This window comes from Cnephaeus nilssonii (genome assembly GCF_951640355.1).
Source record: "Cnephaeus nilssonii genome assembly, chromosome: 17".
Classification (NCBI taxonomy): domain Eukaryota; kingdom Metazoa; phylum Chordata; class Mammalia; order Chiroptera; family Vespertilionidae; genus Cnephaeus; species Cnephaeus nilssonii.
This window is the reverse complement of record NC_137088.1, coordinates 52,973,687-53,000,943: the sequence shown is the minus strand read 5'-3', so window position 1 is coordinate 53,000,943 and position 27,257 is coordinate 52,973,687. Positions and strand designations below refer to the sequence as shown.

Sequence of the window (27,257 nt, the reverse complement as noted above, 5' to 3'; positions counted from 1 at the left end):
CGGGCACAGTGAGGAAGATTGTCTCGCTGCGGTCTCTGCAGAGCCCAGACTGTTCGACGGTGCCCTCAGCTTTCACATAGTGGCTACGTGCCCTGGAGACCCCGCTTCACGGGGAATTTCTCCACGTTTCCTCACTTCCTGATGTCACCCAAAGAGCTGGGGTGAAGGTGCCAATTTGTGGGCTCTTTTTTCTTCCCAACTTCTTTAACCAGTAGGGTGGCAGGGGTGTGGGACACTCTGCTCCCACTGTCTCCGTTCACCTGGCTCCTTGGAGAGTCTCTGGGGCTAAGGAATGTCCTGTGATTGGCGGGCTGCTGTGAAATTAGTTTGTGAAGAACAAGGAGCTGTAGGAAAAAGTAAGTACAAAGGAGTACTTCACCTTACTCATTTCTACGTCCTTGGTTGTATAGGGAGGGGGCGGTTCTGCAGAGTGGCTAAGCGAAGGTTCTGGATCAGACGGATCTGGGGTTGGGCTCTGCCTTCATCGCCCTTGCTGAACGCTCTTATTTGCCGATGACAGCAGACTGAGGATTCGCTAAGTACCTCTGCGCCCTCACTACAGTGTTGGTGTCTAATTAATGTGCTCCAAGCGCTAGACGCTTTTTTTATCACTGACGACTCCCGTCCCAGCACCTTCGGGGGTGGCGGGCCGGCCCTGCCGTGGCTGCTGTGTCCTGAGGGGTTTGGTGTCTCCACATGGAAGCAAGAGGCTATTGACATCCCCTGGACATGGCCCTTCCCTGCAGACACCCGTATGGCTGGTGTGTGAGCCAGGGGAAGTTGCTAGGTGATCCACAACTCATGTGGTGGGAGCTTTGCCCAGAGCAGTGGGGTTCATTTCTCCCCTCTTTTCTCATCACCTCTACCTGGGGTAGGTGCAGCAGCAGCAAAACACTGAGCAAGTGGCTCTCATCCTTGGCTGCATCATAGAGTGACCTGGGGGTTTAAAAAACCTAGATGCCCAGGCAAATCCCATGCCAATTAGATCAAATCGGGGGGCAGGGGGGCTTTTGCAGGAGGGGCACTGGGCACCGGTCATTTCAATGTGCAGCCAACAGTTGTAATGAGCCATAGTTGGGTGATTGCAGGTGCGAAGTATTGTCCTCCAGTTCTTCCCTTTCCTTTCATACCTGTCACTCAGCGACCTGGCTCACCCCCCTCTTCTCTCCACTGGAGGGAAGTAAACACTGAAGCTGGTCTTCTCAGCCCTGATGGGTCTGAGGGCCTCTGTAGAGGTGGTAGTTGCCTCATTCACCACTGATTTAATTGGAAGACCCCGTGAAGTTAGACACTTAAAATGCTAGGACATCTGTAATACTATCAGCAATAAAAAGTATATATATTAAAATTTTTTTTAAATCTCAAGGAGTACTGTAAAAAAATACAAGGAAACTGCTTTTGCCTTCATGGTGTTTGGTCTGATAGGACACAACCACCTCATTGGGCGATCATAGACATGACTGTGGGTTTGTCGTCCAATCCGGGTCTTTTCTTCCCCCTGAAAGTCAGGCCCAGCTCCCCCATGCATAGTCTCCTGGGAACCAGAGAAGTCCCATCACAGTGAAACGACACAGTGAAATGACAGGCAAAACTAACTTCAGGCTCTTTAAAAAGCTTTTAAAAAAACAATTCCAAACGGGAGGTTTAGCTCTTTGAAAAAAAGAGAGTATATGTAAATATATGCTGTGGAGAGTGAAAGTCCCTTCTAATCCCACCAAAAGTTGCATTGTAATATAGCAAAAGTCTAGTGCTAACATCGATTTAGGTAATATTGTGAGTTTGTGTTTGGAATTAGACCTTAGATGAGTCACAAAGAGTAACTAGCATTTTGGAAATGAGTAATAAAAATGCCTTTGGAAAAAAAATGCCTTTGAATGTTTTAGAATGTGACGTGACATTTTCTCAAATTAAATGTGTTCTTTTTATAAGTGGAAGAACAGTGCTTACCAGCATCCATGCTGACGTTCTGCCTGGTAACTGTTGCTTGGTTCTGGGCATCAGTGCGGCCGCCCTTGCCGACGACAGCAGGTGATGAGCCCTTTCACCACGTGCGGCTCCTTGTGGGTCAGGCTGGCCGTCCCCTGCTCCATCCTCTGGTGTTAACAAGAGCCCTGACTGGGTGATTCTCTGGCAATTACGAGGTTCCGAGGAATAGTCTAATGCCTGTCTTCACTTCCCCTGGTCCATGAAATAAAGCTCTAGCTCCTGAGAGGTCCGGTCTGTTGTCCAGGGAAACAGATCCAGGAAACAGGGCTGCTGTACACTGGACATCATCGGGTCCATTTCCCAGATGAGGTCACGGCTCCTGCTCTCCTGCCTCGTGGCCTCGTGGGTCCCCGCTGGGAAGGCAGGAGCCTGCCTGCCCCTCACATGGCCGCTCCCTGTGGGGTTTTAGCAGAGAATCGTGCTCCATCCTTTGCCCATGTCAAGCTGGCTGTTGGTGTGTGTAGGGGTGACTCACCATTCTCCTCTCAGGACATCGCCCCACAAGTGCATCTACTTGTTGATCCCAGAATGTGGGTGGCTCTGCAGGGAGGAGGTGGTGCTGGGAGTGGGAGGAACCCCTGCTCCCCAGTGCGCGTGGCCTCCCCTCTCCGCACAGCAGTGTCCAGAGCGGAGCCAGGTCCGCCTCTCAGCTTCCGCCTGACACACACCCAGCATCGGACTCTCTCCATCGCCTCTCCTGTTGCTTCTGTCTCAGCGGGAAGGACAGGAGAGGCGATGGAGAGAGTCCGATGCTGGGTGTGTGTCAGGCGGAAGCTGAGAGGCGGACCTGGTTCCCCACAGCATTGCCCCATCTGTCCATGTGCCCATCACATCTGTCTTTTCCCGTCTCCTTGACTCGAGCGTGCGTTTTGGGGCATGGGGGATGAGGTGAGGGGAACGAGCGCACTGCAGAAAGTTTACTTTTCCTTACAGCAGCTGCACATGACAGACATCCCATCCGTGTTTGAATGAATAAACAAATTCACTAAAGGGCCCTAACCGGTTTGGCTCAGTGGATAGAGCGTCGGCCTGCGGACTGAAGGGTCCCAGGTTCGATTCCGGTCAAGGGCATGTACCTTGCGGGCACATCCCCAGTAGGAGGTGTGCAGGAGGCAGCTGATCGATGTTTCTCTCTCATCGATGTTTCTAACTCTCTATCCCTCTCCCTTCCTCTCTGTAAAAAATCAATAAAATATATATTTTAAAAAAATTCACTAAAGGAATGAATGGGTCAACCCAAGAATACGTGATGGTGGAGTAGAGGGCAGGTATTGGATAGTTTTGGACATGAATTGTCAAGGTGAGTGGACAGACTTGGGACGAGTAATAGCAGAAATGGTCTGTGGGGGCTCCTAGAGCACATTGCTCTTCTGACAAGAGACGGGACTTGCTTTCCTTGATTTGTTGAAAAGCTGGGCAGGTGTTTCTAGGAGAGAAAGCAGTAGAAACTGCCCCGTGTGGCTTGGGGAGGAGTGTGGGTCCTGGGGCCCCATTATCCGGGTTTGAATCCTATCCTGCTGCTTCCTAAGCCCTCCCCCCCCCCCCCCCCCCCGGCAGAGAGGGGGAGTCGGGGAGGGGGTCCTCTGCTCGCCTGTGAGGGGCCAGCAGGTGGTTTGCAGGTTTTCTTTGAAGTGAAGATGAGTAGTCATTGCAGCTCCCTCACTGTGCCCAGCTTGTTCTGACTCCTTCCCAAATGTGGTCAGACAGTTGAGAAAGCCCGGAGTTAGAGATGAGCAACCTTCTTGGTCACAGGACGTGCCAGCGCTTTAGTCATCAGGGTGAAGCCTGGTGTCCCCACGTAAAGTGAGCCTCCTGGAGCGCTCGTCTGTGCGACGTTAACGGTCACTTCATGGAAAGGGGGCCTTGTGGTCGCGTAAGCGTAGCCAGTGCAGAGCCAAGCAGGAGGAAAGGCATCGTTACTGAGTCCTCACGTTCTTTGGCTGATCTGCTTTGGGCGTCCGCACGGCCCATGGGGAGGATATAGCTCTGTTGCAGAGCCTTCCCATGAACTCTGCCCGTGGCTCGTGTTCAGGGACGGCGCTTCGGGAACCTCGTGCCCGGCAGTGCGAGCTGACGGCAGTGCAAGCTGACCTGTGTCTGCACCATCTAGGCTTGGATGCCAGGCGGGCCCTCCTGCTTGGCTGCTGGGCTCGGCTCAGGTGCCGGGCACAGAACTGCACAGTAACTCCTGACCCACCAGGCGGGGCCACACCCGTCTAATAAGCTTTATCTGCAACACCATTCTCACTTCCTGAAGGGGAGGGAAGTAATTAAACGAGGCATGCACACCCCTAGATGGAGAACCCTCACAGAGCCCAGGGTGTTTGGTGCTCGGCCCCAACACAGAGTCACACTGTGGCGGCGGGGGGCGGGGGGCGTCTGCACGTTTGAAGGAAAAGCTGGAAACCAAATGAGGCAGCAGGTTGGCTGTCCGAGTCCACGTGAATTCCACCAGGTCCTTTATTTGAGTCCACTGTGATTTCCTTGTTGTTTTAATTAAACTTTTCATTTTGAGATAATCGTAGATTCACATGCAATTATAAAAAATAATGCAGAGACCCCTGTACACTCTTAACCCAGTTTTCCACAGGGCAGCATCTTGCAGAACTTTTCGTAACCAGGATATTGACGTTGATACACTCAAGATGCAGACCATTCCCTCCCACCCCCCCACAGAGCCCTCCTGTGGCCTTTTCCTAGCCACACCCACTTCCCCTGCCTGCACCCTTGGCAATCTCTAACGTGCTCTCCATTTATTCTTCATTTAAAGAATCTATAATAATAAAAGCCTAAGCAACCATCACAACTGAACGGACAACAAAACAGGCTGCGTGGGGCTACTAGGCTGGCAGGGGGTTAGTGAGGGATGACCAAAAGACTGAACAGCAGGCTGCGTGGGGCAACCAGGCCCGCAGGGGGGTTAATGATGGGCGACCAAAAGACTGAACAGCAGGCTGCGTGGGGCGACCAGGCCAGCAGGGGGGTTAGTGATGGGCGACCAAAAGACTGAACAGCAGGCTGCGTGGGGCGACCAGGCCAGCAGGGGGGTTAATGATGGGCGACCAAAAGACTGAACAGCAGGCTGCGTGGGGCAACCAGGCCCGCAGGGGGGTTAATGATGGGCGACCAAAAGACTGAACAGCAGGCTGCGTGGGGCGACCAGGCCAGCAGGGGGGTTAATGATGGGCGACCAAAAGACTGAACAGCAGGCTACGTGGGGCGACCAGGCCCGCAGGGGGCGGGCAATTGGGGGCAACCAGGTCGGCAGGGGGGGGCAGTAAGGGGCGACCAGGCCGGCGGGGGGCAGTTAGGGGCAACCAGGCCGGCAGGGGGGCAGTAAGGGGTGACCAGGCTGGTGGGGGGGTCAGTTGGGGACGACTAGGTCGGAAGGGGGGGCAGTTGGGGTGACCAGGCCAGCAGGGGGGGCAGTTAGGGGCGATCAGGCAGGCAGGCAGGTGAGCAATTAGGAGCTAGTGGTCCTGGATTGTGAGAGGGTGCAGGCTGGGCTGAAGGGACCAGCCCTCCCCCCACCCCTGGTGCATGAATTTCGTGCACCGGGCCTCTAATGTTATATAAATGGAGTCATATAGCATGTAACCTTTGGGGACTGGTTTTTAGGGTTGGCTTTTGGGATTGTGGTATGTATACCATTGGTTTAATCATTTGCCTGTTGACATCTGGGGTGTTTCTAGATTTTGGCTGTTACGAATAAAGCTGCTGTGAGCGATCATGTATGGGTTTTTGTGTGAATGTAAATTTTCATTTCTCTGGGATAAATGCTCTAGAGCAGTGGTCGGCAAACTCATTAGTCAAAAGAGCCAAATATCAACAGTACAACGATTGAAATTTCTTTTGAGAGACAAATTTTTTAAACTTCTCCTAACACCACTTCTTCAAAATAGACTCGCCCATGCCGTGGTATTTGGTGGAAGAGCCACACTCAAGGGGCCAAAGAGCCGCATGTGGCTCGCGAGCCGCAGTTTGCCGACCATGGCTCTAGAGTATCGTTGGTGCATTGTTGGCAGTTGTGTGTTTAGTTTTTTAAGAAACGGCCACATGTTTCCATGTGCTGTGCAGCCTCAGGTTCCCGGCGGCCCTGGGTGCGTGCCTGGCTCTGGCGTCCCGCAGCGCGGGTGTGGTCGGGGTTTTGCTCTTGGCCTCCTGGGAGGTGTGCATTGATGTTGCTGTGGTTTAGTCGGCCTTCCCTCGTGGCTGGTGATGCGGAGCATCTTTTTATGCCCTTTCTTGCCATTTGCATATTCTTTTTGATGAAATGTCTGTTTATGTCTTTTGCCCATTTTCTAATTGGATTGTTCCGTTTTGTAAGTCTTGAGAGTTCTCTCTTTGTATATTCTGGATACGGTTCTGTGTGGGGCAGGCCATTTGAAAGTGCTGTCTTCCTGTTGGCAGCTGCTTTTTATCTTCGCAGCATCTCCCACAGAGGAGGTGTTTCGAATTCGTGAAGTCTGTCAAGTCCGGGACCTGGGCCTCACTTTAGAGCCCCTCAGTTTCTCCTTTGTTTTTTCTGAAAGTCTGTAGTTTACATTTTATGCTTAGGCTCATGATAATATGTTTTTAAAAATCCAAAATCAAGAAAAAAATGGAAGCTTGTAGTTTTGAGAAACAAAGCAAGTGTTGGGTCCTTAGGAACCCAGAAAGGGCAGGAGGAGGGGAGGGGGTGGCTCTGGTGTGGGCTGGGTGCGGAGAGGGGCCGCTTGGATGTGCTAATAGGTCTTACCCTCTTCAGGACGGGTAAGAAGGACCCATTAAAGGGCCGACTCCTTAATCCCAATCATACATGTCCTCAGCTCCCAAAGTGCAGGCTGAGCGTGTGCTGCAGGCTTGGGAAGTTGCGTGGTTAAGAGATATCCTAAATCATGTGATCAGATCAGAAGTCTTCCAGATGGGACAGGAAGCAGGCCGGTTTTATTTTTAAAGGCACATCAGTGTATCTCTCCCCAGAGGGGGGGATCTAGTCTGGGAGGCTGCAGCCAAGTGCGAGCAGCTTTGTCCTCTGCTGGCATCGGAGCTGCCGGGAAACTGGCCTGGGAGGTGCAGGGAGTGTGCCAGGCCCCTCCTCCCCGGGAACATCAGGGGCACCCTGCACCCACTGTCTCGTCTCTGTCTTTGTAGCCAGTGGCCATCGGATACAGCTTCTTATGTCTCTGTCCTTCCAGAGAGGCACAGCCTAGAGTCAGGGTACCTGGGCTTGCATCCAGGTTAGCTGGGTGACCCCAGATCGGGCCTTACCCTCTGATTGTGGGTTGGCAGTGCCTCTCTGGCTGGTAGGCTTTGCTCCCTGGAGAAAGCCCAGTTCTGTTCTGTCGTACTCACTCACGCTCTCATTCCCCTATTTGGAGACCACGCCAGTCATCTTAAATATGCGTAGGGGCGGGCAGTCTGGCTGAGCTCTGCAGCCACTGTCCGACTCAAAGAGCGTTGCTGGGCGGCGGGGAGGGGGCGGGGAGGTGCTGTCCAGAGAAGCCCTCTTTCCCAGGGGTTCTTCCTACACTTCCGTGATGAGGCATTCCACGTCCCGAGTAGGTGTGGGGTAAGGGTTCACAGCTGGGTTCCAGCCCCAGCTGCTGCTTGCTGCTGCGTTAGCCTGCCTGGCCTCAGCGTCCCCTCTGTGAAATGGGATGATGAGGATGCCCTCCTTGCTGGCTGTCATGAGGACCAATGAGCTGAGCCAGAGCCTGGTTGCTGGTGCACAGTGACATGTTAGATGTGAGACCACTGTTCCTGCTGTTAAGGCTCCTGCTACTCCAGCTGCCGTTTCTGCTAAGAGGGAAGGGGTGTGCCTCCTTGGTGGCCGAGTGGCAAGTGGAGCCTCTTGGGGGGGTCCACAGCCCATGCCACCGACTCTGGCGTGAAACTGTTGAGGCTGCGCCAGGGGCCCGGCCTCCCTTCTGGGCTCCCGCCGCGCAGGCCTCTGTGCTCACCCCTGGAGCGGCTGTGCGGGCGCCGGGCCCAGGAGCCTCTGGAAGCCCGCTGTCCCTGCGGTGAAGGAGGGCAGGGACTGTGGGGGCCCCGGGCCCACCCTGCGGGCAGCCCTGGAAGGAAGGCCCCTCGGCTGTGCCCACTGGGAAGGCCCTCGCCTTGCGACTGAACACAAGGATCCGGGCCCACAGTTCAGTATCCAAGGTTGTGCTAACTGCTTTGTAAAATAACTGTTCAACGTATTTCCCTAATTAATAAGCACATTAAAATAATATGTCAGACAAGGGGGGGAAATTCCCTCTCGTCGCACTGTGTCGGAGAGCAGTGTTCGTGTTGTGAGCTAAGCCAGCTGGCTGCTGGTGGGCAGTGACAGCTTAGACTTGACACCTCAGCCTACCTACCTTTTCCCGCCGACTGAGGAGGGCAGTCAGGTGGGCCGACCAGCCCAGCCTCCTGCCTGCGGGGGACACTCCCAGCACCCGAGTCCGAGGCTGACGTGGAGGGTGGCCGGGGAGGAGGCCATGCTGCGCGGGGAAATTTTGAGTAAGGTGGTTCCATTTACTCAAGTCCTGGTGGTCGGTCCATGAGGGGCAGGCTCCACTGGCCCTGGCGAGCCTGTTGGCCTTGGATTGCTGGGTGACCCTGCCCCACCCCACCTGCTCAGCTTGCCAAGAGCGTGTGGACTGGGGGAGAGGGAGCCTGCTGTCCTCTCTGGGTGGGGTGGGGCTCTCCCCCCTGACCTGCCTGTGCAGAGTGAGGAGAACCACCCATTGCAGCTCCCTCACGCCCACCGCCCCCCGGAGGGCTGTGCGCACACCTGCTGACAGTGTCTGGGGGTGGAGCCAGGCCATAAGGGGCTCTCCTACCCCCTGTTCCTGATGGCCGCCTTCCCTCCACCGGGCCCTCCGTTCTCTGCTTGCCAGGAACAGCAGTTCAGCCCCGAGTCTGGGGCGATCTGTGCGCTAGATTGGGGTTAGGTGGGTGGGCTCTCCTTCTTGCCTCGCCTCAGAGCCCAGCGAGCAGACACAGGGCCTTGCAGACGGTCACTGAGGAGGAATCGGGGGAGTCCAGGTCAGCTGCGGGGCACCCACGGGCTGCGCTGGGGCTGGGGCTGGGGCTCTGCTCCCCGCGATGGCCTCACAGCCTGGTGCTCTGACTCTCGGGGCCCTGGAGCGTCCGGTCTGGGTGTGCGGGCCCCAGGGTGCTGGGCGGGGAGGGAGGGAGGCGACAGGGATGTGCTGACGCTTCCAGGAGGAGGTCAGGGCAGGCAGCCTGCACGGGCTTTTCTGACCCCGGGCGCCCGTGGTGGGTGGAAGTTCAGGGGCAGGGGCTCCTTGCTCTGGCTTCCTGTCTTCTGGTCAGACGTGGTAGCCCTCTGTCCTGCCCAGATAGATGCCAGGACAAGTTACCTCTGCCCGGTCACAGAACTGCCCCCGACGTCCCTGCCAGTGTTACAGGCACAGCCTTCTCCCTGGAGTGTGGTCAGGCCGCCTCTGGTCCACGGTGGGGGATGGGAATGCTCCCAGCTGAGTCCTTGCGACCCTTCTCTGCGGGCCCGGCAGGAGTTGGGAGGTATCTGTGCAGATGGAGACTGGCTGAGTGCCCCGAGCTGTCGGAGGCGGGCGGGATGGAGGGACTGGGCCCACTGCCTGACCAGAGAGCTGTCGCCTTTGCCAGCCCTGGCTGATCAATGGCTGTTTGTGTTTGGGGTTAAATTGAACTTGGGAAATGTACAATTAACTTGAAAATCCATTTTATTTGACATTTTCTTTTAAACATGCGGCACTTTTTCTACCTAAAAAGTGAATTACATTACACGTTTAGAAAAGTTAATGGGATGGTTGGTCTTGTGTCCGTGCTCCCCCTGCATATCATTCTGTTGTTTGGGTTGGTGGTAGTGAAGGTAGGAGACTGAGCTAAAGTTGTAATTCATTTGTTTAATCGGCAAATATTTATTGAGTGCCTTTTTAAGTTCTAAGCGTAATCCTAGGTGCTAAGAATATAGCAGAAAAGAAGATTGACTAAAAATCCCAGCCCTTGTGCCGTTTACATTCTGATGGTGTAATGACCTCAGGCGGTTTTGTTTTGTTCTGTTTATACTTAATAGACTTTGAGAGCCGTTTGGGGTTTACAGAAAGATGGAGTGGAAAGTACAGAGACTTCCCATACCCATCCTCCAGGCTCCACTCTCACTGACATTTTGCATAAGGGGGTGCATTTGTCACAATCGATGGGCCAACAGCACATTATTATTAACTAAGCCCACAGTTTACATTAGGGTTCACTGTTTGTGTTGTACGTTCTGTGGGCTTCCTCAGTGTTGACTGCCATGTGCCCTCGCTCAGGGTGTCACTCAGAATAATGTCACTGTCCGCATCCTCTCTGTCCCCAAACCGCAGGCAGTCATGGTCTTATGCCCCATAGTTCCGCCGCTTCCAGAATGTCACTGATTTGGGGTCAGACAGTAGCAGCCTTTGCTGATTGGCTTTCTTCACTCAGCAGTGTGCACTCTGTAAGAGGTTTGGCTTTGTTTGTTGTTTGTGCATCTGAAAACGGAATGCAGACATTGCTGGTTTGGATGGACGCTGAGGACTTGTAGCCATTCCCAGGTTGGGTCACTCTAGACCAGGGGTCCTCAAACTTTTTAAACAGGGGGCCAGTTCACTGTCCCTCAGACCGTTGGAGGGCCGGACTATAGTTTTAAAAAAACTGAACAAATTCCTATGCACACTGCACATATCTTATTTTGAAGTAAAAACACAAAACGGCAAAAACACCCGCATGTGGCCCGCGGACCGTAGTTTGAGGACGCCTGCTCTAGACTTCCAGAGCCTGGGGCTGACCTTCCGCACACGGTGTCTTCACTCAGGGCCTTGGGCCCAGTGGACGTACATAAGCCGACGGTGGGAGGGCCAAGCGGGGTCTGCTGCCTGGGCTTGTGACGTCACGTTTCCCCTGCAAGGAGTTAATCAGGGCGGTTCATTGAAGACCCTCAGGGGAGGGGAGGCTAAAGGAAGGGAATGGCTGGGAGGCTGGTTGACACAGCTCAGTCCTGACTTTGGAGGGGTTGACCCCGCCTGGCGCAGGCTGTTTATCCCGCCACTGGCCACTGTTGTTTTTTATCGGATCTCCACCTGAATAAACAGATCCCGACCGACCGTCATCTGCAGCCAGGCTGAGAATCTGCCAGGATTCCTCAGGGAGCCAGTGATTCACCAGCAGTGAGTGTGTGTGTGTGTGTGTGTGTGTGTGTGTGTGTGTGTGTGTGTATTGGGTGGGGGGGGCGGGCGGCGGCGCAGCGGAGTCAGAGAGAGAGAAAGAGAGAGAGACCTGCTCATTCCAATTCCCACTTCCTGTCCAGCAAATAACCCAGGCTGGGCCGGTCCTGCGAGGCACTGGTTTCTTGGAGCAAATGATGGATTTGTGCAGTAGAACAGATGGTTTTGCTTTCCTTTTTTTAAGAAGATGAATGTAAAGCAAGCTAGTGAGAGGATGGTACTCTCAACTGTCATTTGGAGGAGAAACTTTTCTTCAGGTTGGCCGAGGAAAGCTCTTCTTTTTAAAACCTCCTTCCCTTCATCTTCAAGGTGCATGCGGGCACTGGTCTTCACGCCGGTACATGCACCTTATTTTTTGCCAATTTGGGACTTAGAATTATTAATTATATGTTTTTCCCCTTTTTGTCGCTCTTTAGGTCCCCAGTTATATAAAATGATTCCATTTGACAATGAACAAGATTAGATTGAGCTTGGCCTTGCTCAGTGGCCCAGGCTTGTTCCTCATGCTCTTTGTGGGGAGGAGTGAAGGAAGAGAATGCGGTTGAATGAAGTAGCATGAGACATGGCACTTGGGTCAGATGGCTTTCGGACTCCTTTCAACTGCGGGGAATTGGCTTAAAGGAAAACAGCCAGTGTGTGCTCGGGCCGCACAGCTGCTCAGCGGCTGGGGAGCAAGGCCACGCAGCACGTTCACGCCACCAGAGTGCGTGCACATGTGCACCAAGGGCAGTGCGAGCATGTCTGTGTGCATAGCTGTGGCTTCTCCAGAAACCGGCCTGGCACTAGCTCAGCGTCCATCCAGAGTAAAATGAAAACGAATTGCGGTGTATTCCCTCCATAAATATCACAGAACAGTGAAAAAGAAGTAGCTACTGCGAATGCAGCCTCGTGGATGGATCTCACACACATCATGTTCAATGACAGCATGCCGGTGCAGAAGTTTATATGAACGATGCCACACGTGTAAAGTACAAAGTAGGCAGAATTAATCATTGGTGGTTAAATTAGAGGGCCCCTTAGGAATAACAATAGGGAAATAACAGGCGGGCTGCCGGGCTGCTGTACATTTTCTGTGTCTTGATCTGAGACCGTGGTCGGCAAACTGCGGCTCGCGAGCCACATTTGGCTCTTTGGCCCCTTGAGTGTGGCTCTTCCACCAAATACCACGGCCTGGTCTATTTTGAAGAAGTGGCGTGAGAAGAAGTTTAAGTTTAAAAAATTTGTCTCTCAAAAGAAATTTCAATCATTGTTGATATTTGGCTCTGTTGACTAATGAGTTTGCTGACCACTGATCTGAGAGGTGGTTACATGGGGGCAAACATTGTGTAAAAATGCATGGTCTCTACTTATGATTTACACACTTCTCAGTTTGCCTGAGATACTTCAGTAGAAACGTACAGACAGAACCGCTGCCCCACTGACCATGTGGCCTGCTTGGTAGGTCTTCCTTTTTTTTTTTTTTTAATAAGTTTTTTTTTTTTTTAAATATATTTTATTGATTTTTTACAGAGAGGAAGAGAGAGGGATAGAGAGTTAGAAACATCGATGAGAGAGAGAGACATCGATCAGCTGCCTCCTGCACAACCCCCACTGGGGATGTGCCCGCAACCAAGGTACATGCCCTTGACCGGAATCGAACCTGGGACCTTTCAGTCCGAAGGCCGACGCTCTATCCACTGAGCCAAACCGGTTTCGGCATGGGTCTTCCTTTTTTAAGGAAGGAGAAGTCATGTCTTATGTGCTCTTGAAACGATGAACAGCTCTCGGCACTGGCAGTCGCACAGAAACCCTAGGTGGGCACCAGGGCCACTCTGCCCTGCACCGAGTTTCACACAGAATCACTAATTTCAGGGTCACAAATGGTCTTGCATTATGTGGACTCCACGCACGGGGTGTAAAGTTACACTGTAGCCCCACGTGGCCTCAGGATGTGTGTGTCCCCCATTCGCCCAGGTCAGACTGTGGGCAGCCTGCTTGGCAGCGCGTGAGACCCTGTGCCACCGTAGTGAGAGCCAGGCGGCTCCAGGAGGGCCCGCAGCAGGGTGCGGAGGGGTGCACTGGCCAGGCTCACGGGGTGGGGGGGTGGGATGTGGGAATCGGAGCGGGCGGGGAGGGAGTGGTGGCAGGGGTGTGACAACATTGCTCAGTTCAGGGCTAGATTGAGTGACACCATTTCTTAGCCAGGGTTCACGCAGGGGAAGAGCTGTAAGTTGAATTGTGTGGCTTTGTTAAGGAAGACATCTTACACGTGTGATGTTGAGGTAACGTTATGGGAGATTGGTTGTTCCTGGTAAGAGTCCGTGGTTGGGGCTGACTGGACTGCGAGGCCTGCAGGCTGCGATGTTGGGCTGTGCACAGGCTCCGTGTCTGCCGGTGGGAGAGCCTGAGCGAGCGGGGCCAACAGCCGTGTGTCCCTGCAGGAGGCTGCTGCGGCTGTGCGGGGCTGTGCGGAGCCCGGGTCCTCTTACGAGGAGGCTGATTGACATAAAAACAACCTTCTTCTTCCAGGAAGAGGCGTGGACCCCAGGAGTGACTACACTCATACCCATTTCACTGCCCGAGGGGGAGGGGACGCCAGGGGGGAGTGTGGATTGGGTGTCGGACACGGGAACTGCAGGGAGGACGAGGGGCGGTGCGCTCTGCGATAGGAGGCGTTAAACCAGAGGCGGAAAGTGGTTCCCACACGAGTCCAAAGCTGCATCGGCCCTGGAATTGGAATCCAGGTCCCTGCCCCAGAAGTCCAAACGGGTCGCTACAGTGTGGTCCAGGGGCCAAATCTACTAGTAGCTTTTGTCAATAAAGTTTTACTGGAGCACAGCCACGCTCATTTAGGTGTTGTCTGTGGCGCTTTTTTCCTGCAACGTCAGAGGTGAGTAGTTGGGGTGGATACTGCAATGACCCACAAAGCCTGGCCCACTGGAGGCTACACCTGCCGATTTCAGGAGCCAAGTACAAGCCACGTGACCCTGACCCTGCCTGCTTTGGCCCCCTCACTCTTGCTTCCTGGCTGTTGTCTGTGACCTGAGATCTCTTCCACGCTGAGGGAATACCTTGAAAAGTGGGGAACAATCACTCATGATAAAAAGTTTTAAAAGTTGGTTTTAAATGCCTCTGCCTGTCTTGCCGTCTAATTTGTCAGCCCAGAAAATGTAGCCAAGTGGCCAGAGCTTATCTTGCCAGAGCTTCAGTCTTTGAAGACTGATTTTATTTTTGAAGCCACGAACAGGTGTTGGCTTAATAGCTTCTGCTCTATTCAGTTCTCCTCGCCCAGAGGGCAGCCCGAGCGTAAGCCTCCACGAGGCAGAGTGAAGGCCATGTGCTCTGGCCACACGCTCCCCTGCCCGTCACTACAGGGCCCGCGTGGTGTTGGGTGGGGGAGGCTTCTGCTCCCCGCTCCTCCCCTCCCCCACCTCTTTTCTGTAAGCCTAGGCCATCACTCTGTCCCCCTTCAGGTACAGGCGTGTGAGGACACGTCTCGGTGGGACTGTGCTCCGCTTCCCACCAGAGGCTGCGCAGAGCCTCTGCGGACGGGCCGCTCACACAGGCCTGGCGCGGGCACAGAGCGAGGCCTGGCGGAGGCCAGTTGTGCGACCAGTCTGGGTTGACCGGGAAGCAGTCAGCTGGCGTTCGGATCTAGGCAAGCTTTCCGGAAGGTTTAGGGGCTGGGAGCCTCTCGGATGGGCTGTGGGTGGGCCTGCTGCCCTGGCCTTGCGTGCTGGTCCTTCACTTCCCAGCTGTGACTCCGGAAAATTCCAGCAGCCCTCGAGCCTGTTTCTCCAATGGCGAGGCTAGGGATGAGACTAGGACCCACCTCCCGCGTGCGTTCGCTGGGGTTGGCCCGGGCCCGCTGCCTGCAGGGGTTCAGTTATTGGCCAGCTTTGCTGAAAACATGGACAAGGATTCAGAGGTTCGAAAGATGAGTGTGCACCTTCTTTGGAGCTGAGCTGTTTAGTTACAGGCGTGACGGCCTGACCCCTGTGTTGCACATGCCCAGTTTTGGAAAGTGAATGTGGGATGAACAGGGCAGCAAACACGTCTTCACAGCCATCTACTCTGGAGTGGGCGCGGGGGGGGGGGGGGCGCGGGGGGGCGGAGACGGGGTGGTCCCCTGAATACTGGCTGTTGGCTCTAACCCAGGTGGAGGGATATGGGGCCTGCCTCTCTGGTGGGCAGGGTGGGGTTGGGTGGGTGGTCCGGGCGGGGCTGAGTCCTGCTGCAGGTGTGGGAAGGAAGGAGTCAGCCACCCTGAGTCCTGCAGAAGTTTTGGTCTGGGATCTGCTTTGCAGCCCTTTGTCCCGTGGCTGGTTTGACACGCGCCTTGCTTCGTGCTTGAAGCTAAGAGTGAGAACTGCGCCTGCCCTTGGTTCCTCAGAGGCGCCAGGCCTGCCTGCTTGCATAGACGTGGCAGAGGGATAGACAGGGACCAGTCATTCATTAATTTTCTTCATTCTTTTCCCAAAGCACCTCCAACAAACTAGGTCCTGAGCCTGGCTCTGAAGCTGATACAAACGAGAGCACGTTTAATTGAGCAGCTGCTACATGCCGGTCACCTCAGCCCCGGGGGCATAGGAGCTTCCACCCCACTTTACAGATGGGTCTTCCGAGGTTCCCACCTGGAGGTGGTGAGCCTGGGATTTGAACGTAGGCAGGTATTGCCTGTGGCGTGTTCTTCAGCTGTGCCATGTTACAGCCCCAGGGAAGAACTCGGGACCATGGGTCCACAGGACACCTCACACAGTGTGGTTCTTGCTCTGGGAGAGAAGGGAGGCAGAGTTCTGCAGGAGCACGGGGCTGTGTGCTCGGCTTTCCTCAGCCCGAGGAGTTCAGGAAGAGTTTGATCCGGGCTCTAGTCTAGAGTGTAGAGAGACCGGCTGTGAGGGAGAAGATGGCACGTGTGTCCTCGGCCGCGGGAGCAGCAGTGCTCGAGCCCGAGGAACTCGGGAGCCGCGTGGGCTGGGTGGTTGGCCTCTGGGCAGCGCTGCCCCAGACCGTTGGCAGCTCCCTTCATCCTTCATGCTCCTTGATGGAATTCATCTGCTCGCATCATTCTCTTCGGCTTAAGTGCTAGTGAGCCCTGAGCTTGTACCCAGCCTTAGTCTCTGAGTTCACTCGTCTTCTTTCTTTGTGGTTCATTCAACAAATACTCATTGAGCATCTGTTGTGTGCCTCATACTGTTCCCGTGGTTAGAGAGAGAGTAGTGGACAAAACAGACTAACACATCTGCCTTCATGGAGGCATGTCTGCAGGAGACGTGTTAAACTAGAAATAAGCAAAATCCTGGGTGTCTTAGAGGGTAATTAGAGGCATAAAGTAGGTAAAGAAGTGGAGAGAGAGAGAGAGAGAGAGAGAGAGAGAGAGAGAGGAGTGTGTGTGTGAGAGAGAGAGGGAGAGAGGAGTGTGTGTGTGAGAGAGAGAGGGGCGGGGGGAAGCTTACATGTGCTGTGGTTTTAGACTGTGTGGCCCGGGAAGCCCATTGAGAAGGGGACTTGAATAAAAAGGATATGCGAGAAGTCGGGGCTGAGACCTGTGGGTCTTCGGGGGAAGAGCTGTCCCGCAGTGGGACAGGCAAGTGCACAGGCCTGAGGCAGGACTCGGCCCTCAGTGTCTGAGGCCGTGTGGTGCGTGCAGGGTGGAGGACTGAGGCAGCAGGGTGGGGGTGTGGCCGTCCCATGGGCCTTGGAGAACATGGTAAGGACTTGGTCCAAAATGAGACACGCGAGCCATTGTTGGAGTTTTAGGCATGGATTAACTTGTTTTTTGCTTTGTTTTGTTTTTAAATTGTGGTAAAATATACATAATATAAAATTTGCCATCTTATTCATTTTAAGTGTACAGTTCAGTACACACGTGTGTGCAAAACTCGAGCTCTTTCCATCTTGCAAACGAGCACTACACCATTGACGAGCTCCCCGTTCCTGCCCCTGGGCCTGGAGCCACAGTCGGCTTGCTGCTTCTCGACCTAATGCAGGTGGAGCTGTACAGGTGTCTTTCTGTGCCTGGCTATGTGACTTCGCATAGTGTCCTGAAGATCCACCCACGTTGTAGCCGGGGTCAGAATTTGCCTCCCAAGGCGGAATAACAGTCCCTTGTATGTACACACCACGTTGTGCTGCTCCACCCGTCCACCCACCATCTGTCCATGCACACTTGGGTTGCTTCACTGTTGACTGTTGTGAATACTGCTAGGAATACGAGTGTCAGATATCTTTCAGGTCTACTTCCAGGTTTTTGGATATATTCCCAGAATTAGGACTGTTGGGTCAGATGGTAATTTTGTTTGTGATTTTGAGGCCCCACCATACCACTTTCTGCAGCAGTCGCACCGGGTTTCAGTTTCTCCATGGCCCTAACGATCGTGGTGTTGATCATCTTTTCATGTGCTATTGGCCATTTGTGTGCCTTTTCTGGGGGGAAGCATTGATTCAAGTTCTCTGCTCATTTTTTAATCAGGCTGCCTGGGTGGTGTTGAGGGCGGGGCTGTCTGTATATTCTAGGTGCAGCCACTGCAGGATAGATCGCAAGTGGGCGAAGACCCACGTGTAGCCTTCTGGCCTGCTCACCGGGTTATCTTGACGTCTGCAGACGAGCACACGGCGTCCCATTCAGTGCCCCTCCGCTGCCATCGCCTGTGGGCCCTCCCCTCCTCTCGTCTCATGTCTGTCTGCGTCTGTGTTGCCACCACCCTCACCTGGCCCCGTGACACGACTCCTGCTCATCAGCCTGGCCCGGGAGGCATCGCCCCGCCTGCCCTGCCGGCTCCAGGACCCCATCTGCTCTGCGCTGCTGCGTCCCTGTCTCCCCGGGTTGGCATCCTGCCCTCACGTAGGGCTCCAGCACCCCGGTCCCCAGGCTCATCCTCCCTGCCTCTATCTCCCAGGCTCCTCGGCCCTCTCATCTCCATGGCGCCTCGCTGTTCCGTTCGGTCAGGAGCTCTCCCAGCTCCCAGCTAGTCCTCCCCAGAGCCCTCCTGCAGCAGGCCTGGCGCGGCAGGGCATTGGTGTGGTGCAGTGACCGGACGGGAGCTGTGTGTAAGATGAAAGGCAGAGGCGGGAGAGGAGGCAGGGAGAAGTGGGGGGTTCCAGCAGCTGCCCGTGGCCCCTCCACTGTGTGCGGCCCCTCTGTTCCCCTTCAGGCCCTGGCGCCCCTTCCTGTCCTTTCAGACTCGTCCTGGCTCCCACAGCTCCTGGTCAGGCTGGCTCTGCTGCCGTTTTTCCCATACTTTACATAATAAAGGTTCCCTTTTGTTTTATTTTACCCTTTCTTTTTCTTTTTGAGTCAGAAAACTGAAGAGACTATCTTCACTAAGAACTTAATAAAGAACTCAAAGAGCTGGGCGGGGGCAGGGGAAGAAGCCGTCTTTCATTCTAGAGGGTCCCTGTGTGTGGAGCTGTGCCTGTAAGCGGCCCTGGGTTCAGAGCCTGGGAGAGCTGTGAGAAAACAAAGGAGGGGTGAGAGGCCCCGCGCTTCTGGGAAGAGGGCCTTGTTCACGCTGCTGGAGCGGATTTGGTCCAGGGTTTGTTTGAAGGAGATGCCACTTGGTAAGCAGCGCCGGGCTCGTGTGTGTGTGGGAGAATGTCTGATGGCTGCCACCCTGACACTGCTGACTCCGAGCCTGGCCGGGGGCGCCGGGACCCAGAGCCGGGCTGCCCCCGCCACACGGGTGTCTGAACCTCGACGAGGCTGCGGTGGTGACTGCCAGGCCGGCCAGGCCACGCGCGGGCCGCTCCCTCCAGCCCTGCTTACCACGGGCTGTCTTTCTCCTGATTAGTAACACTGGCTCGTTGATTAGACTGTAGCTTTGTCAGAAACAGGATTAAAGGTAGTTTAAACCACTTCGGTAAGGCGCCTTTCTCAGGGGGTGCAACACGAATCCTTACGCTAACATCTGCGCATGCTTCCTGTGGGTCAGGGTGGATCACCGTGTCCCCAGAATGAGTAGGGGATTGGGTCACGGGCCAGGTGAGTGGTGGCGGCAACAGGAGGAGAAGAGGGAAGGCCCGGGTGCGAGGTGGCAGCTGCAGGGGCATCGCAGGGCCCAGTGCTCTGGGCTGAGCAGAGCTCACATTTCCGCATGGAAGCAGGAGCAGAGTGACCAGGGCTGGAGGCAGAGGGCGGGGAGTCAATCTCGTTAGATCCAGCGCCGAGTTCCTGATCTCCCTGGGGAGATTTTGTCTTTTTAAAAATCCCTTGTGCCTATCTCCACGCCGGGCACATGGTAGGTGTTGGTAAAACGTGAGGAGTGTAACGACGTGTTGGGATGGATTACACTGGCTGTGGGCTGTGGTGCCTGCAGCCCTGTAAGTGGGGGAGGGGGGGAGGGTTGGACGAGGGCCTGAAGGTTCGAGATGAGAAGCACTGGGACACTGGGAACTGGCTGGTCGCACGGGCACTCGCTGATGGGAGGGCATGGGCGAGCCGCGGGTTCTGGTCGTGCCGTGCGCTCCGCGCGTGTCTGAAGTGCCCCGTGTTCTTGCCCTGGGGGGAGCAGCCTGGCTCGGAACTCGGACAGACCTGCCCGGACAGATGTGGTGCTCTGTCTGGCACCCACCCAGCCGGTGACAGCTCGAGGGAAGGGAGAAGAGGGGGTCGCACTTGGAGTGTCACTGCATTTGTAATTTTCTGAAAGCAAAACAGGAAAAAATGTGTCTAAACGAAGTGGTGGGGAAAGTAATTGTTTCTGTGCAAAAAGACACGCTCGAGTCACCTCCCTCTGTGTGTTTCAGGCAGCACAACCAGATCCGCAGTGTGGAGGGGCGCCAGCTGAGGGCCTACCTGGCGCTGGAGGTGCTGGACCTGAGCTGGAACAACCTCACGGAGGTGCACAGCGCCTGCTTCCTGCAGGGACCGCCCTTGAAGGAGCTGTAAGTGCCTCCGCGCTGCGGGCACCAGGGCTGGTGGCAGGGAGGGCGCTTCCTCTTCTCAGCCGAGGCCGTGCCGAGGCCGTGGGCCTGGGCAGAGAGCTCCTTGTGCGGCCTCTGCAGGGCCCAGGGCCGGGCGCCCAGGGCTGCGTCCTCTACGGCTGAGCGTTAGAGACGGACAGGCAGCTGAGGCCGGGGAGTGTACGGGGGAGCTCAGTAGACTCACCACTAAGAGGAGGTTTGAGCCTCAAATACAGGCCTGTCCTGGCTACAAAGCCTGCTCTCTCTCCCGCTTACGGGCTGCCTCCCAGGGAGGCGGACAGGAAGGATGCCCGCACTCGGGGAAGGACGGCGGACCTGTGCGCGGCGGGCCTGTCCTGTCCTGCGTGTCTGTCTAGCATCACGCACCATTGAAACGCGCACTTGGTGCACTTGAGAGAGCTGTGGGGTCTCAGAACCGTCTGGATTTTGCTGTCAGTCTGTTTTGCTTTTACCCACCTTAACGTGCTCTCATACCCATCGGATGGCAGATGGGAGCAAAGTTAAAACCTGTTTAACCCACTGCCTGTTGGTGGGAAAGGCTGCTTTGGGGAAGAAACTGAAGGCCCTGGCGGAGGAGACACGTTCTGATGACGTGTGAGTGCACTCCCGCCCGACGCCGTCCTGACGCACTGGAGACCGCCTGTCCGCAAGGCTGGATGGGGCCACGGCGGCCCAGGCTCGGCACGAGCCTTTTCCGGGGCCCGCAGGGAGATGAGAGGCTTCTCTCAGGCTGCACCGGGGCCCAGCAGAGCCCAGGCCCGGGCGGGCTCCGCAGAGCTGCCCCCACCTGGCACCTCCTTGCGTGGAACCAGGACACCACCACCTGCTGAGCGGAGTGGCAGCGCCCTTCTCTCTCCGCCCGAGCGCAGGGGCGCTTCCCCGTGGCACACAGGCAGTGTGTCTGTCCCAGACCTCCTTTAACCCGGAGCGCTGCGAAGAGCGGTCCAGCCCCATTTGCACAGGATCCTCCTGGGCCTGTCCCGGCTGCTGCCTGGTGGAGCGACGAAGATGCCTGTTCCCTCCCTCCCTGTAGAAAGTTCTCTCAGCTTTCTCCTTTTGGCTTAAGCCACCCAAACCCGCATTTGTTTGGGGACTAGGAGAGGTATTGGTAGCGTCTCATGGGAATGTCAGTGTCCCCCCCTTTTCTGTCCTTTCTCCTCTCTTACTGCTCTGTCAGTGCGCACAGTGGGACCACAGAGGCGGGCTGTGGGCTGCCGTGCGCTGGGAGGGGAGGTGTCCTTACTGCGTAATCCTGGCAGTGGGTCCCATCGCCGTGCGGCTTGTGTTCTAAAGGGATTCTGGGCCAGTCTCTCTAACGGGAGTGTGTCTTTGACAGATTTAAAATGGCTACCATGAATGGGTTTGTGCACATTTATTACGTAAGCCATACAACGAGACCCACTTCAAAATTAAAGGCTGTTTCCCCAAATGGTGACATCCACTTGGGCCTTGCCTCACAGTGACTTTCTGCTTCCTAGGGCTTCTCTCACCCTGAACCCTCACCTTGGGTTACGGGTGCTGTGAAGGAATCCTGCAGGTGGCTCTGGAGGTGGTGGCACCCAGCAGGGCTGGAGTGTGGGGGTGCCAGGGGTGGTGGTGCTTATTTCCACTGTCACCTCGTCGGGTCCTCACTGGCCACAGTGCTTGGGCTCCAGGCAGACACAGCTCCGTCCAGTGAGGGGGGTGCTGCCTCCTCCTCACCTGGCTGTCCTGTGGGGAGTGCTGTCACCTCTTCCCCTGGCTGTCCCGTGGGCGGTGCTGTCACCTCCTCCCCTGGCTGTCCCGTGGGCAGTGCTGTCACCTCCTCCCCTGGCTGTCCCGTGGGGAGTGCTGTCACCTCCTCCCCTGGCTGTCCCGTGGGCGGTGCTGCCTCCTCCTCCCCTGGCTGTCCCGTGGGGAGTGCTGTCACCTCCTCCCCTGGCTGTCCTGTGGGCGGTGCTGCCTCCTCCTCACCTGGCTGTCCCGTGGGGAGTGCTGTCACCTCCTCCCCTGGCTGTCCCGTGGGGAGTGCTGTCACCTCCTCCCCTGGCTGTCCCGTGGGCGGTGCTGTCACCTCCTCACCTGGCTGTCCCGTGGGGAGTGCTGTCACCTCCTCACCTGGCTGTCCCGTGGGGAGTGCTGTCACCTCCTCCCCTGGCTGTCCCGTGGGGAGTGCTGTCACCTCCTCCCCTGGCTGTCCCGTGGGGAGTGCTGTCACCTCCTCCCCTGGCTGTCCCGTGGGCGGTGCTGCCTCCTCCTCCCCTGGCTGTCCCGTGGGCAGTGCTGTTACCTCCTCCCCTGGCTGTCCTGTGGGCGGTGCTGTCACCTCCTCCCCTGGCTGTCCCGTGGGGGTGCTGCCTCCTCCTCACCTGGCTGTCCTGTGGGGAGTGCTGTCACCTCCTCCCCTGGCTGTCCCGTGGGCGGTGCTGTCACCTCCTCCCCTGGCTGTCCTGTGGGGAGTGCTGTCACCTCCTCCCCTGGCTGTCCCGTGGGGAGTGCTGTCACCTCCTCACCTGGCTGTCCCGTGGGCGGTGCTGTCACCTCCTCCCCTGGCTGTCCCGTGGGCGGTGCTGTCACCTCCTCCCCTGGCTGTCCCGTGGGCGGTGCTGTCACCTCCTCCCCTGGCTGTCCCGTGGGCGGTGCTGTCACCTCCTCCCCTGGCTGTCCCGTGGGGAGTGCTGTCACCTCCTCCCCTGGCTGTCCCGTGGGGAGTGCTGTCACCTCCTCACCTGGCTGTCCGGTGGGCGGTGCTGTCACCTCCTCCCCTGGCTGTCCCGTGGGCGGTGCTGTCACCTCCTCCCCTGGCTGTCCCGTGGGGGGTGCTGTCACCTCCTCCCCTGGCTGTCCCGTGGGCGGTGCTGTCACCTCCTCCCCTGGCTGTCCTGTGGGGAGTGCTGTCACCTCCTCACCTGGCTGTCCCGTGGGCGGTGCTGTCACCTCCTCCCCTGGCTGTCCCGTGGGGGGTGCTGTCACCTCCTCACCTGGCTGTCCTGTGGGCGGTGCTGTCACCTCCTCCCCTGGCTGTCCCGTGGGCGGTGCTGTCACCTCCTCCCCTGGCTGTCCCGTGGGGAGTGCTGTCACCTCCTCACCTGGCTGTCCCGTGGGCGGTGCTGTCACCTCCTCACCTGGCTGTCCCGTGGGCGGTGCTGTCACCTCCTCCCCTGGCTGTCCCGTGGGGAGTGCTGTCACCTCCTCCCCTGGCTGTCCCGTGGGGAGTGCTGTCACCTCCTCACCTGGCTGTCCCGTGGGGGGTGCTGCCTCCTCCTCACCTGGCTGTCCCGTGGGCGGTGCTGTCACCTCCTCACCTGGCTTCCTGTGGGGAGTGCATGGGTGACAGTGTCTCAGGACACCTGTGTCTCTGGGGTGGTGGCTTATTTTCCCAAGTTGGCGGGTCTGGTGTCCGTAACAGAACGAGGAAGGCCTCCTGCTGACCACTGTATTTTCTCTCCCGGATCATTCCAGTAACCTGGCAAGCAACCGGATCGGCACCTTGGAGTCCGGAGCTTTTGATGGTCTGTCACGGTCGCTGCTGACGCTTCGCCTGAGCAAGAACAGGATCACCCAGCTTCCTGTGAAAGCATTCAAGCTGCCTAGGTTGACACAACTGTGAGTGTAGAAACCCGCATGTTAATTCAGGTCACCAAACCTGACGGAGGCCAAACCTCCCCAAGGACCCCTCACCACATGCAGCTCCTTCCTCGCTCCGGGCCAAGCCCTGCGTGAACGATCCGCAATGACCCAGTGGCGACACCAATCAGCAGACTAGACACTGGTCTGGTGCCTTCGGCTTTCAGGCTGCTGAGACCCACTGAGGATGGAGGGTGCGACCTGTGGCCACGCTCCAGAGTGCAAGGAGGACTCCTGCTCGCTAGCCACACGGGCGGAGCTCAGGCCGCGTGGGCTCCTCATTGGTCGTGGAGGCTCTGTCTTTTTAAAGGGACTATACAGTCTATGCCGCAGGCGTCATGGTGCCCAGCGTGTGGGCAGTGTGAGAGGAAGTGTAGCTGGGGGGAGTCCTGAGCAAGAGGGGCCGTCGTCTTCATCTCCTAGTTTGTGGATTGATTTATCTTTTCTGAAGAAAGGATTTCTTTGTTAGTTTTTGATGACCAAGGCCCGTACCCTCTGGGAATGGTCCAGAGTTTGGAGTCCAGAAAACCTCTATTTTCAGAACCCGATGGAGTATTTTTTCCGGGTTTATTTCCTGTATCTTCTTTGCAGCAAAAGAATATATCTCAGGAAAAGAAGCCGCTATTGGGATTTGGTTTAAACAGAACAAAACAGGTGTTCAGAGCTAGGTGTGACAGTAAGATGGGGTGTACCCAGCGCTGCTTCTGCCTGGCTTCACACACGCACCCCACCAGCGCCCGGCTTCTGCTCCCTGCATCCCAGGTCCTGTCTCTCGGCAGGTCTGTGTGAGGCAGGCCATGAGGTTCTGCCCAAGTATTTGGGGAAAACCAAGGGCTTTCTGATGAGCCTGTGTTCCCCGTCCCTCCCCGCAGTGCTGCTGATGGACCCAGCCCCCCAGATTCCTGAAATCTTCTGGTTAACTGAGGTTTATCACACGGGCCAGAAGCCAAACGCGTGCTCCGTGGCGTGTCCAGTCCCCTCGCTCCCCGTGGGCAGTGACTGCTCTCCGTGACTGGAGATGCTGCGGGAGCCTCAGTGGGAAGTGTCCCTTCCGTTCGGTCTCGGTGGTTAGATTTTTCCTGGGTGAGGCGTCTGGTGTGGGTTTGTTCCCGAGCTGAGGCATCTCACCCGGGGCGTTTGCATCCTGAGTCCTGCCCCTCCTCGCTGCAGACGGCCATCCCGGAGGAATGGGCGCCCTCGCTCAGGCGCTCTCCCCTCCTCTTTGTTCCTTGGCTGGGGCCGGGCAGTGCGGGGGCTGCCTGGTGGGCGCCCTGCAAACCAGCTCCACCGGGACCCCCACCCGGATTTCCCTGCTGCCTGGAAACCCAGCAGGGACTGTGTGGGGATGGCTGCAGGTGAGGGGTGCATGCCAGGCGCTCTGAACCCACCGGCCTTGTCTCTTCAGGGACCTCAATCGGAATCGGATCCGGCTGATCGAGGGCCTGACGTTCCAGGGGCTGGACAGCTTGGAGGTGCTGAAGCTGCAGCGGAACAACATCAGCCGGCTGACGGACGGGGCCTTCTGGGGGCTGTCCAGGATGCACGCGCTGTGAGTGCCCGGGCCGCGCCAGGGGCCTGTGTGGTCTGTTTGCATCGCCCTCTGCCCAAGGGCCGCTAGGACTTCGCCGGGGCCTCACTCCGTGTTTTTGGGGACTCCAGATAAGGGTGTTTCCCTGGAAGGTTAGGACAATCTCGGGGCAGTTTAGTGGGTTTGGTGAGAACATTAGGTAGTGAAGACAGGGGGCCATCCTTCTGGGGCTCCCCCTACTTCGCGGCTCCCCTCCCACGCCCTCCCCCACCCCACACCCTACAGAACGTTCCCTTCCCCGTTTGGGGTCTGACAGTCTGATGTGCATGTGGGCCAACATGTCCAGCTCATCCTGGGAGAGTGCTCGTTTGGTGAGCTCATCGGGCATTGGTGCAGCTGCCCCTTGGTCCAGGGAACAGACGTGCACATCGCTGCCCGTGCCGCCGCCGAGTCACGCAAAACCGCAAGAACACGCAGAGAGGGCAGAGAAGGCAGCTGCCCGCTTCTGTTTCAGACATTTACATTTGTGTACTGTTCGTCAGAAGGAACCTGCCTCGCAGTTGCACACGTGCTCAGACTGGGAGGAAAGCGTGGTGTCCACCTCCTGCCCACGTCCCCTCCCGACTTGTGCTCCCAGAGGCGGTCACGTCTCATTCCTCTGCTTGAGTTTTCCTGGCTGTCGTCCTGCTGGTGGCTGTGCCACGTTAGACACTTGACCGCTGTCCGTTTGTCAGTCTGAGATGTCTTGCTTTATGGTCAGTGGTTTCATTTGTTCAAGACACTGTCCCGCTCCCTCCAGTCTCCACACACGATGTTACTGTGTTTTTTTTATTAGTTTTCTTTGCAACTAAAACAACAACAATTCTAGTTCCTATTCCATCGTGCTGTCTCTCGACCATGCCTTTTACATTCATACACACATACTCTTACACACATTCGCATACACACACTCACACATACATACTGACACATTCACACATACTCACATTCACACATACTCACACATACACTCATACATACACATATACTCACACGTTCATATACACACACATATACTCACACATTCACAACACATGCTGACACACTCACGTACACTCAGATATACACATTCTAACGTTCACACACACATAACACAATTACTCTTACACACATTCACATACACACACACTAACACATACATACTGACATACACTCACATACATACACATACACTCATACATATACATACACATATACACTCACACACACATACTGACACGCATATACACACACACTTATGCTCACACATTCACATACATGTGCTGACATACACTCAGATACACACACAAATACATACACATAACACACACACACATAGAAACATACACTCAGTCACATACACTCATATGCCCACACACATGTTGCCTCACGCTCAATATTACAAGAACTTTGGGCAACCACATACACACACATACACTTACCCACATACATATACTTACACATACACATACACTCACACATACACACATACATGCTCACACATACACACATGCACATCCACACACATACATGCACTCACACACATACATAAACACACACATACATGCACATTCGCACACATACATAAACACGCACATACATGCACTCACACACACTGAGGAGTGATGGCGTTAGCACTGTGGTTTTGCTTCTCCCTCTCTACCCGCCCTGGACCGGGTGTACCTGTTTTTACATATTTAAGTACACTTTCACTTGACATCTTAAAACTGTCATTTTAGACTCTGACATCTAGGTGGTTGTGTGCTGGGTGGGCTGAGCTGAAAAGAGGATTTGCCCGCACATGTGGTTTTCATGTTGAACAAATCCACACACGTTGGGCGATCAGCTGCCTGAGTTAGTTGTAAGCGTCGTGCTTCCTTTTGTGCAGCAGCAGAAAGTGGGTGGGTAACAGCGGAATGTGGCTGCCCCGAGTCCTGGTAACACGAGGTGGGGCAACATGTGGTGACGGGCGTCTGTTCCGGGGTCAGGCCGCGCGTGGC

General features: G+C 55.9%; 1 protein-coding gene across 3 annotated transcripts in view; it reads left to right on the top strand.

Moving 5' to 3' along the window:
• Window positions 1-27,257, top strand: part of LRIG1 (leucine rich repeats and immunoglobulin like domains 1) — a 107,965-nt gene that overhangs the window by 55,877 nt on the left and 24,831 nt on the right. For all 3 annotated transcript variants that reach the window (XM_079795778.1, XM_079795777.1, XM_079795776.1), the window contains 3 exons: window positions 19,929-20,066; window positions 23,547-23,690; window positions 25,117-25,260. In XM_079795778.1, coding sequence (XP_079651904.1) covers window positions 19,929-20,066; window positions 23,547-23,690; window positions 25,117-25,260 — 426 coding nt within the window. The remainder of the gene's footprint in view (window positions 1-19,928; window positions 20,067-23,546; window positions 23,691-25,116; window positions 25,261-27,257) is intronic.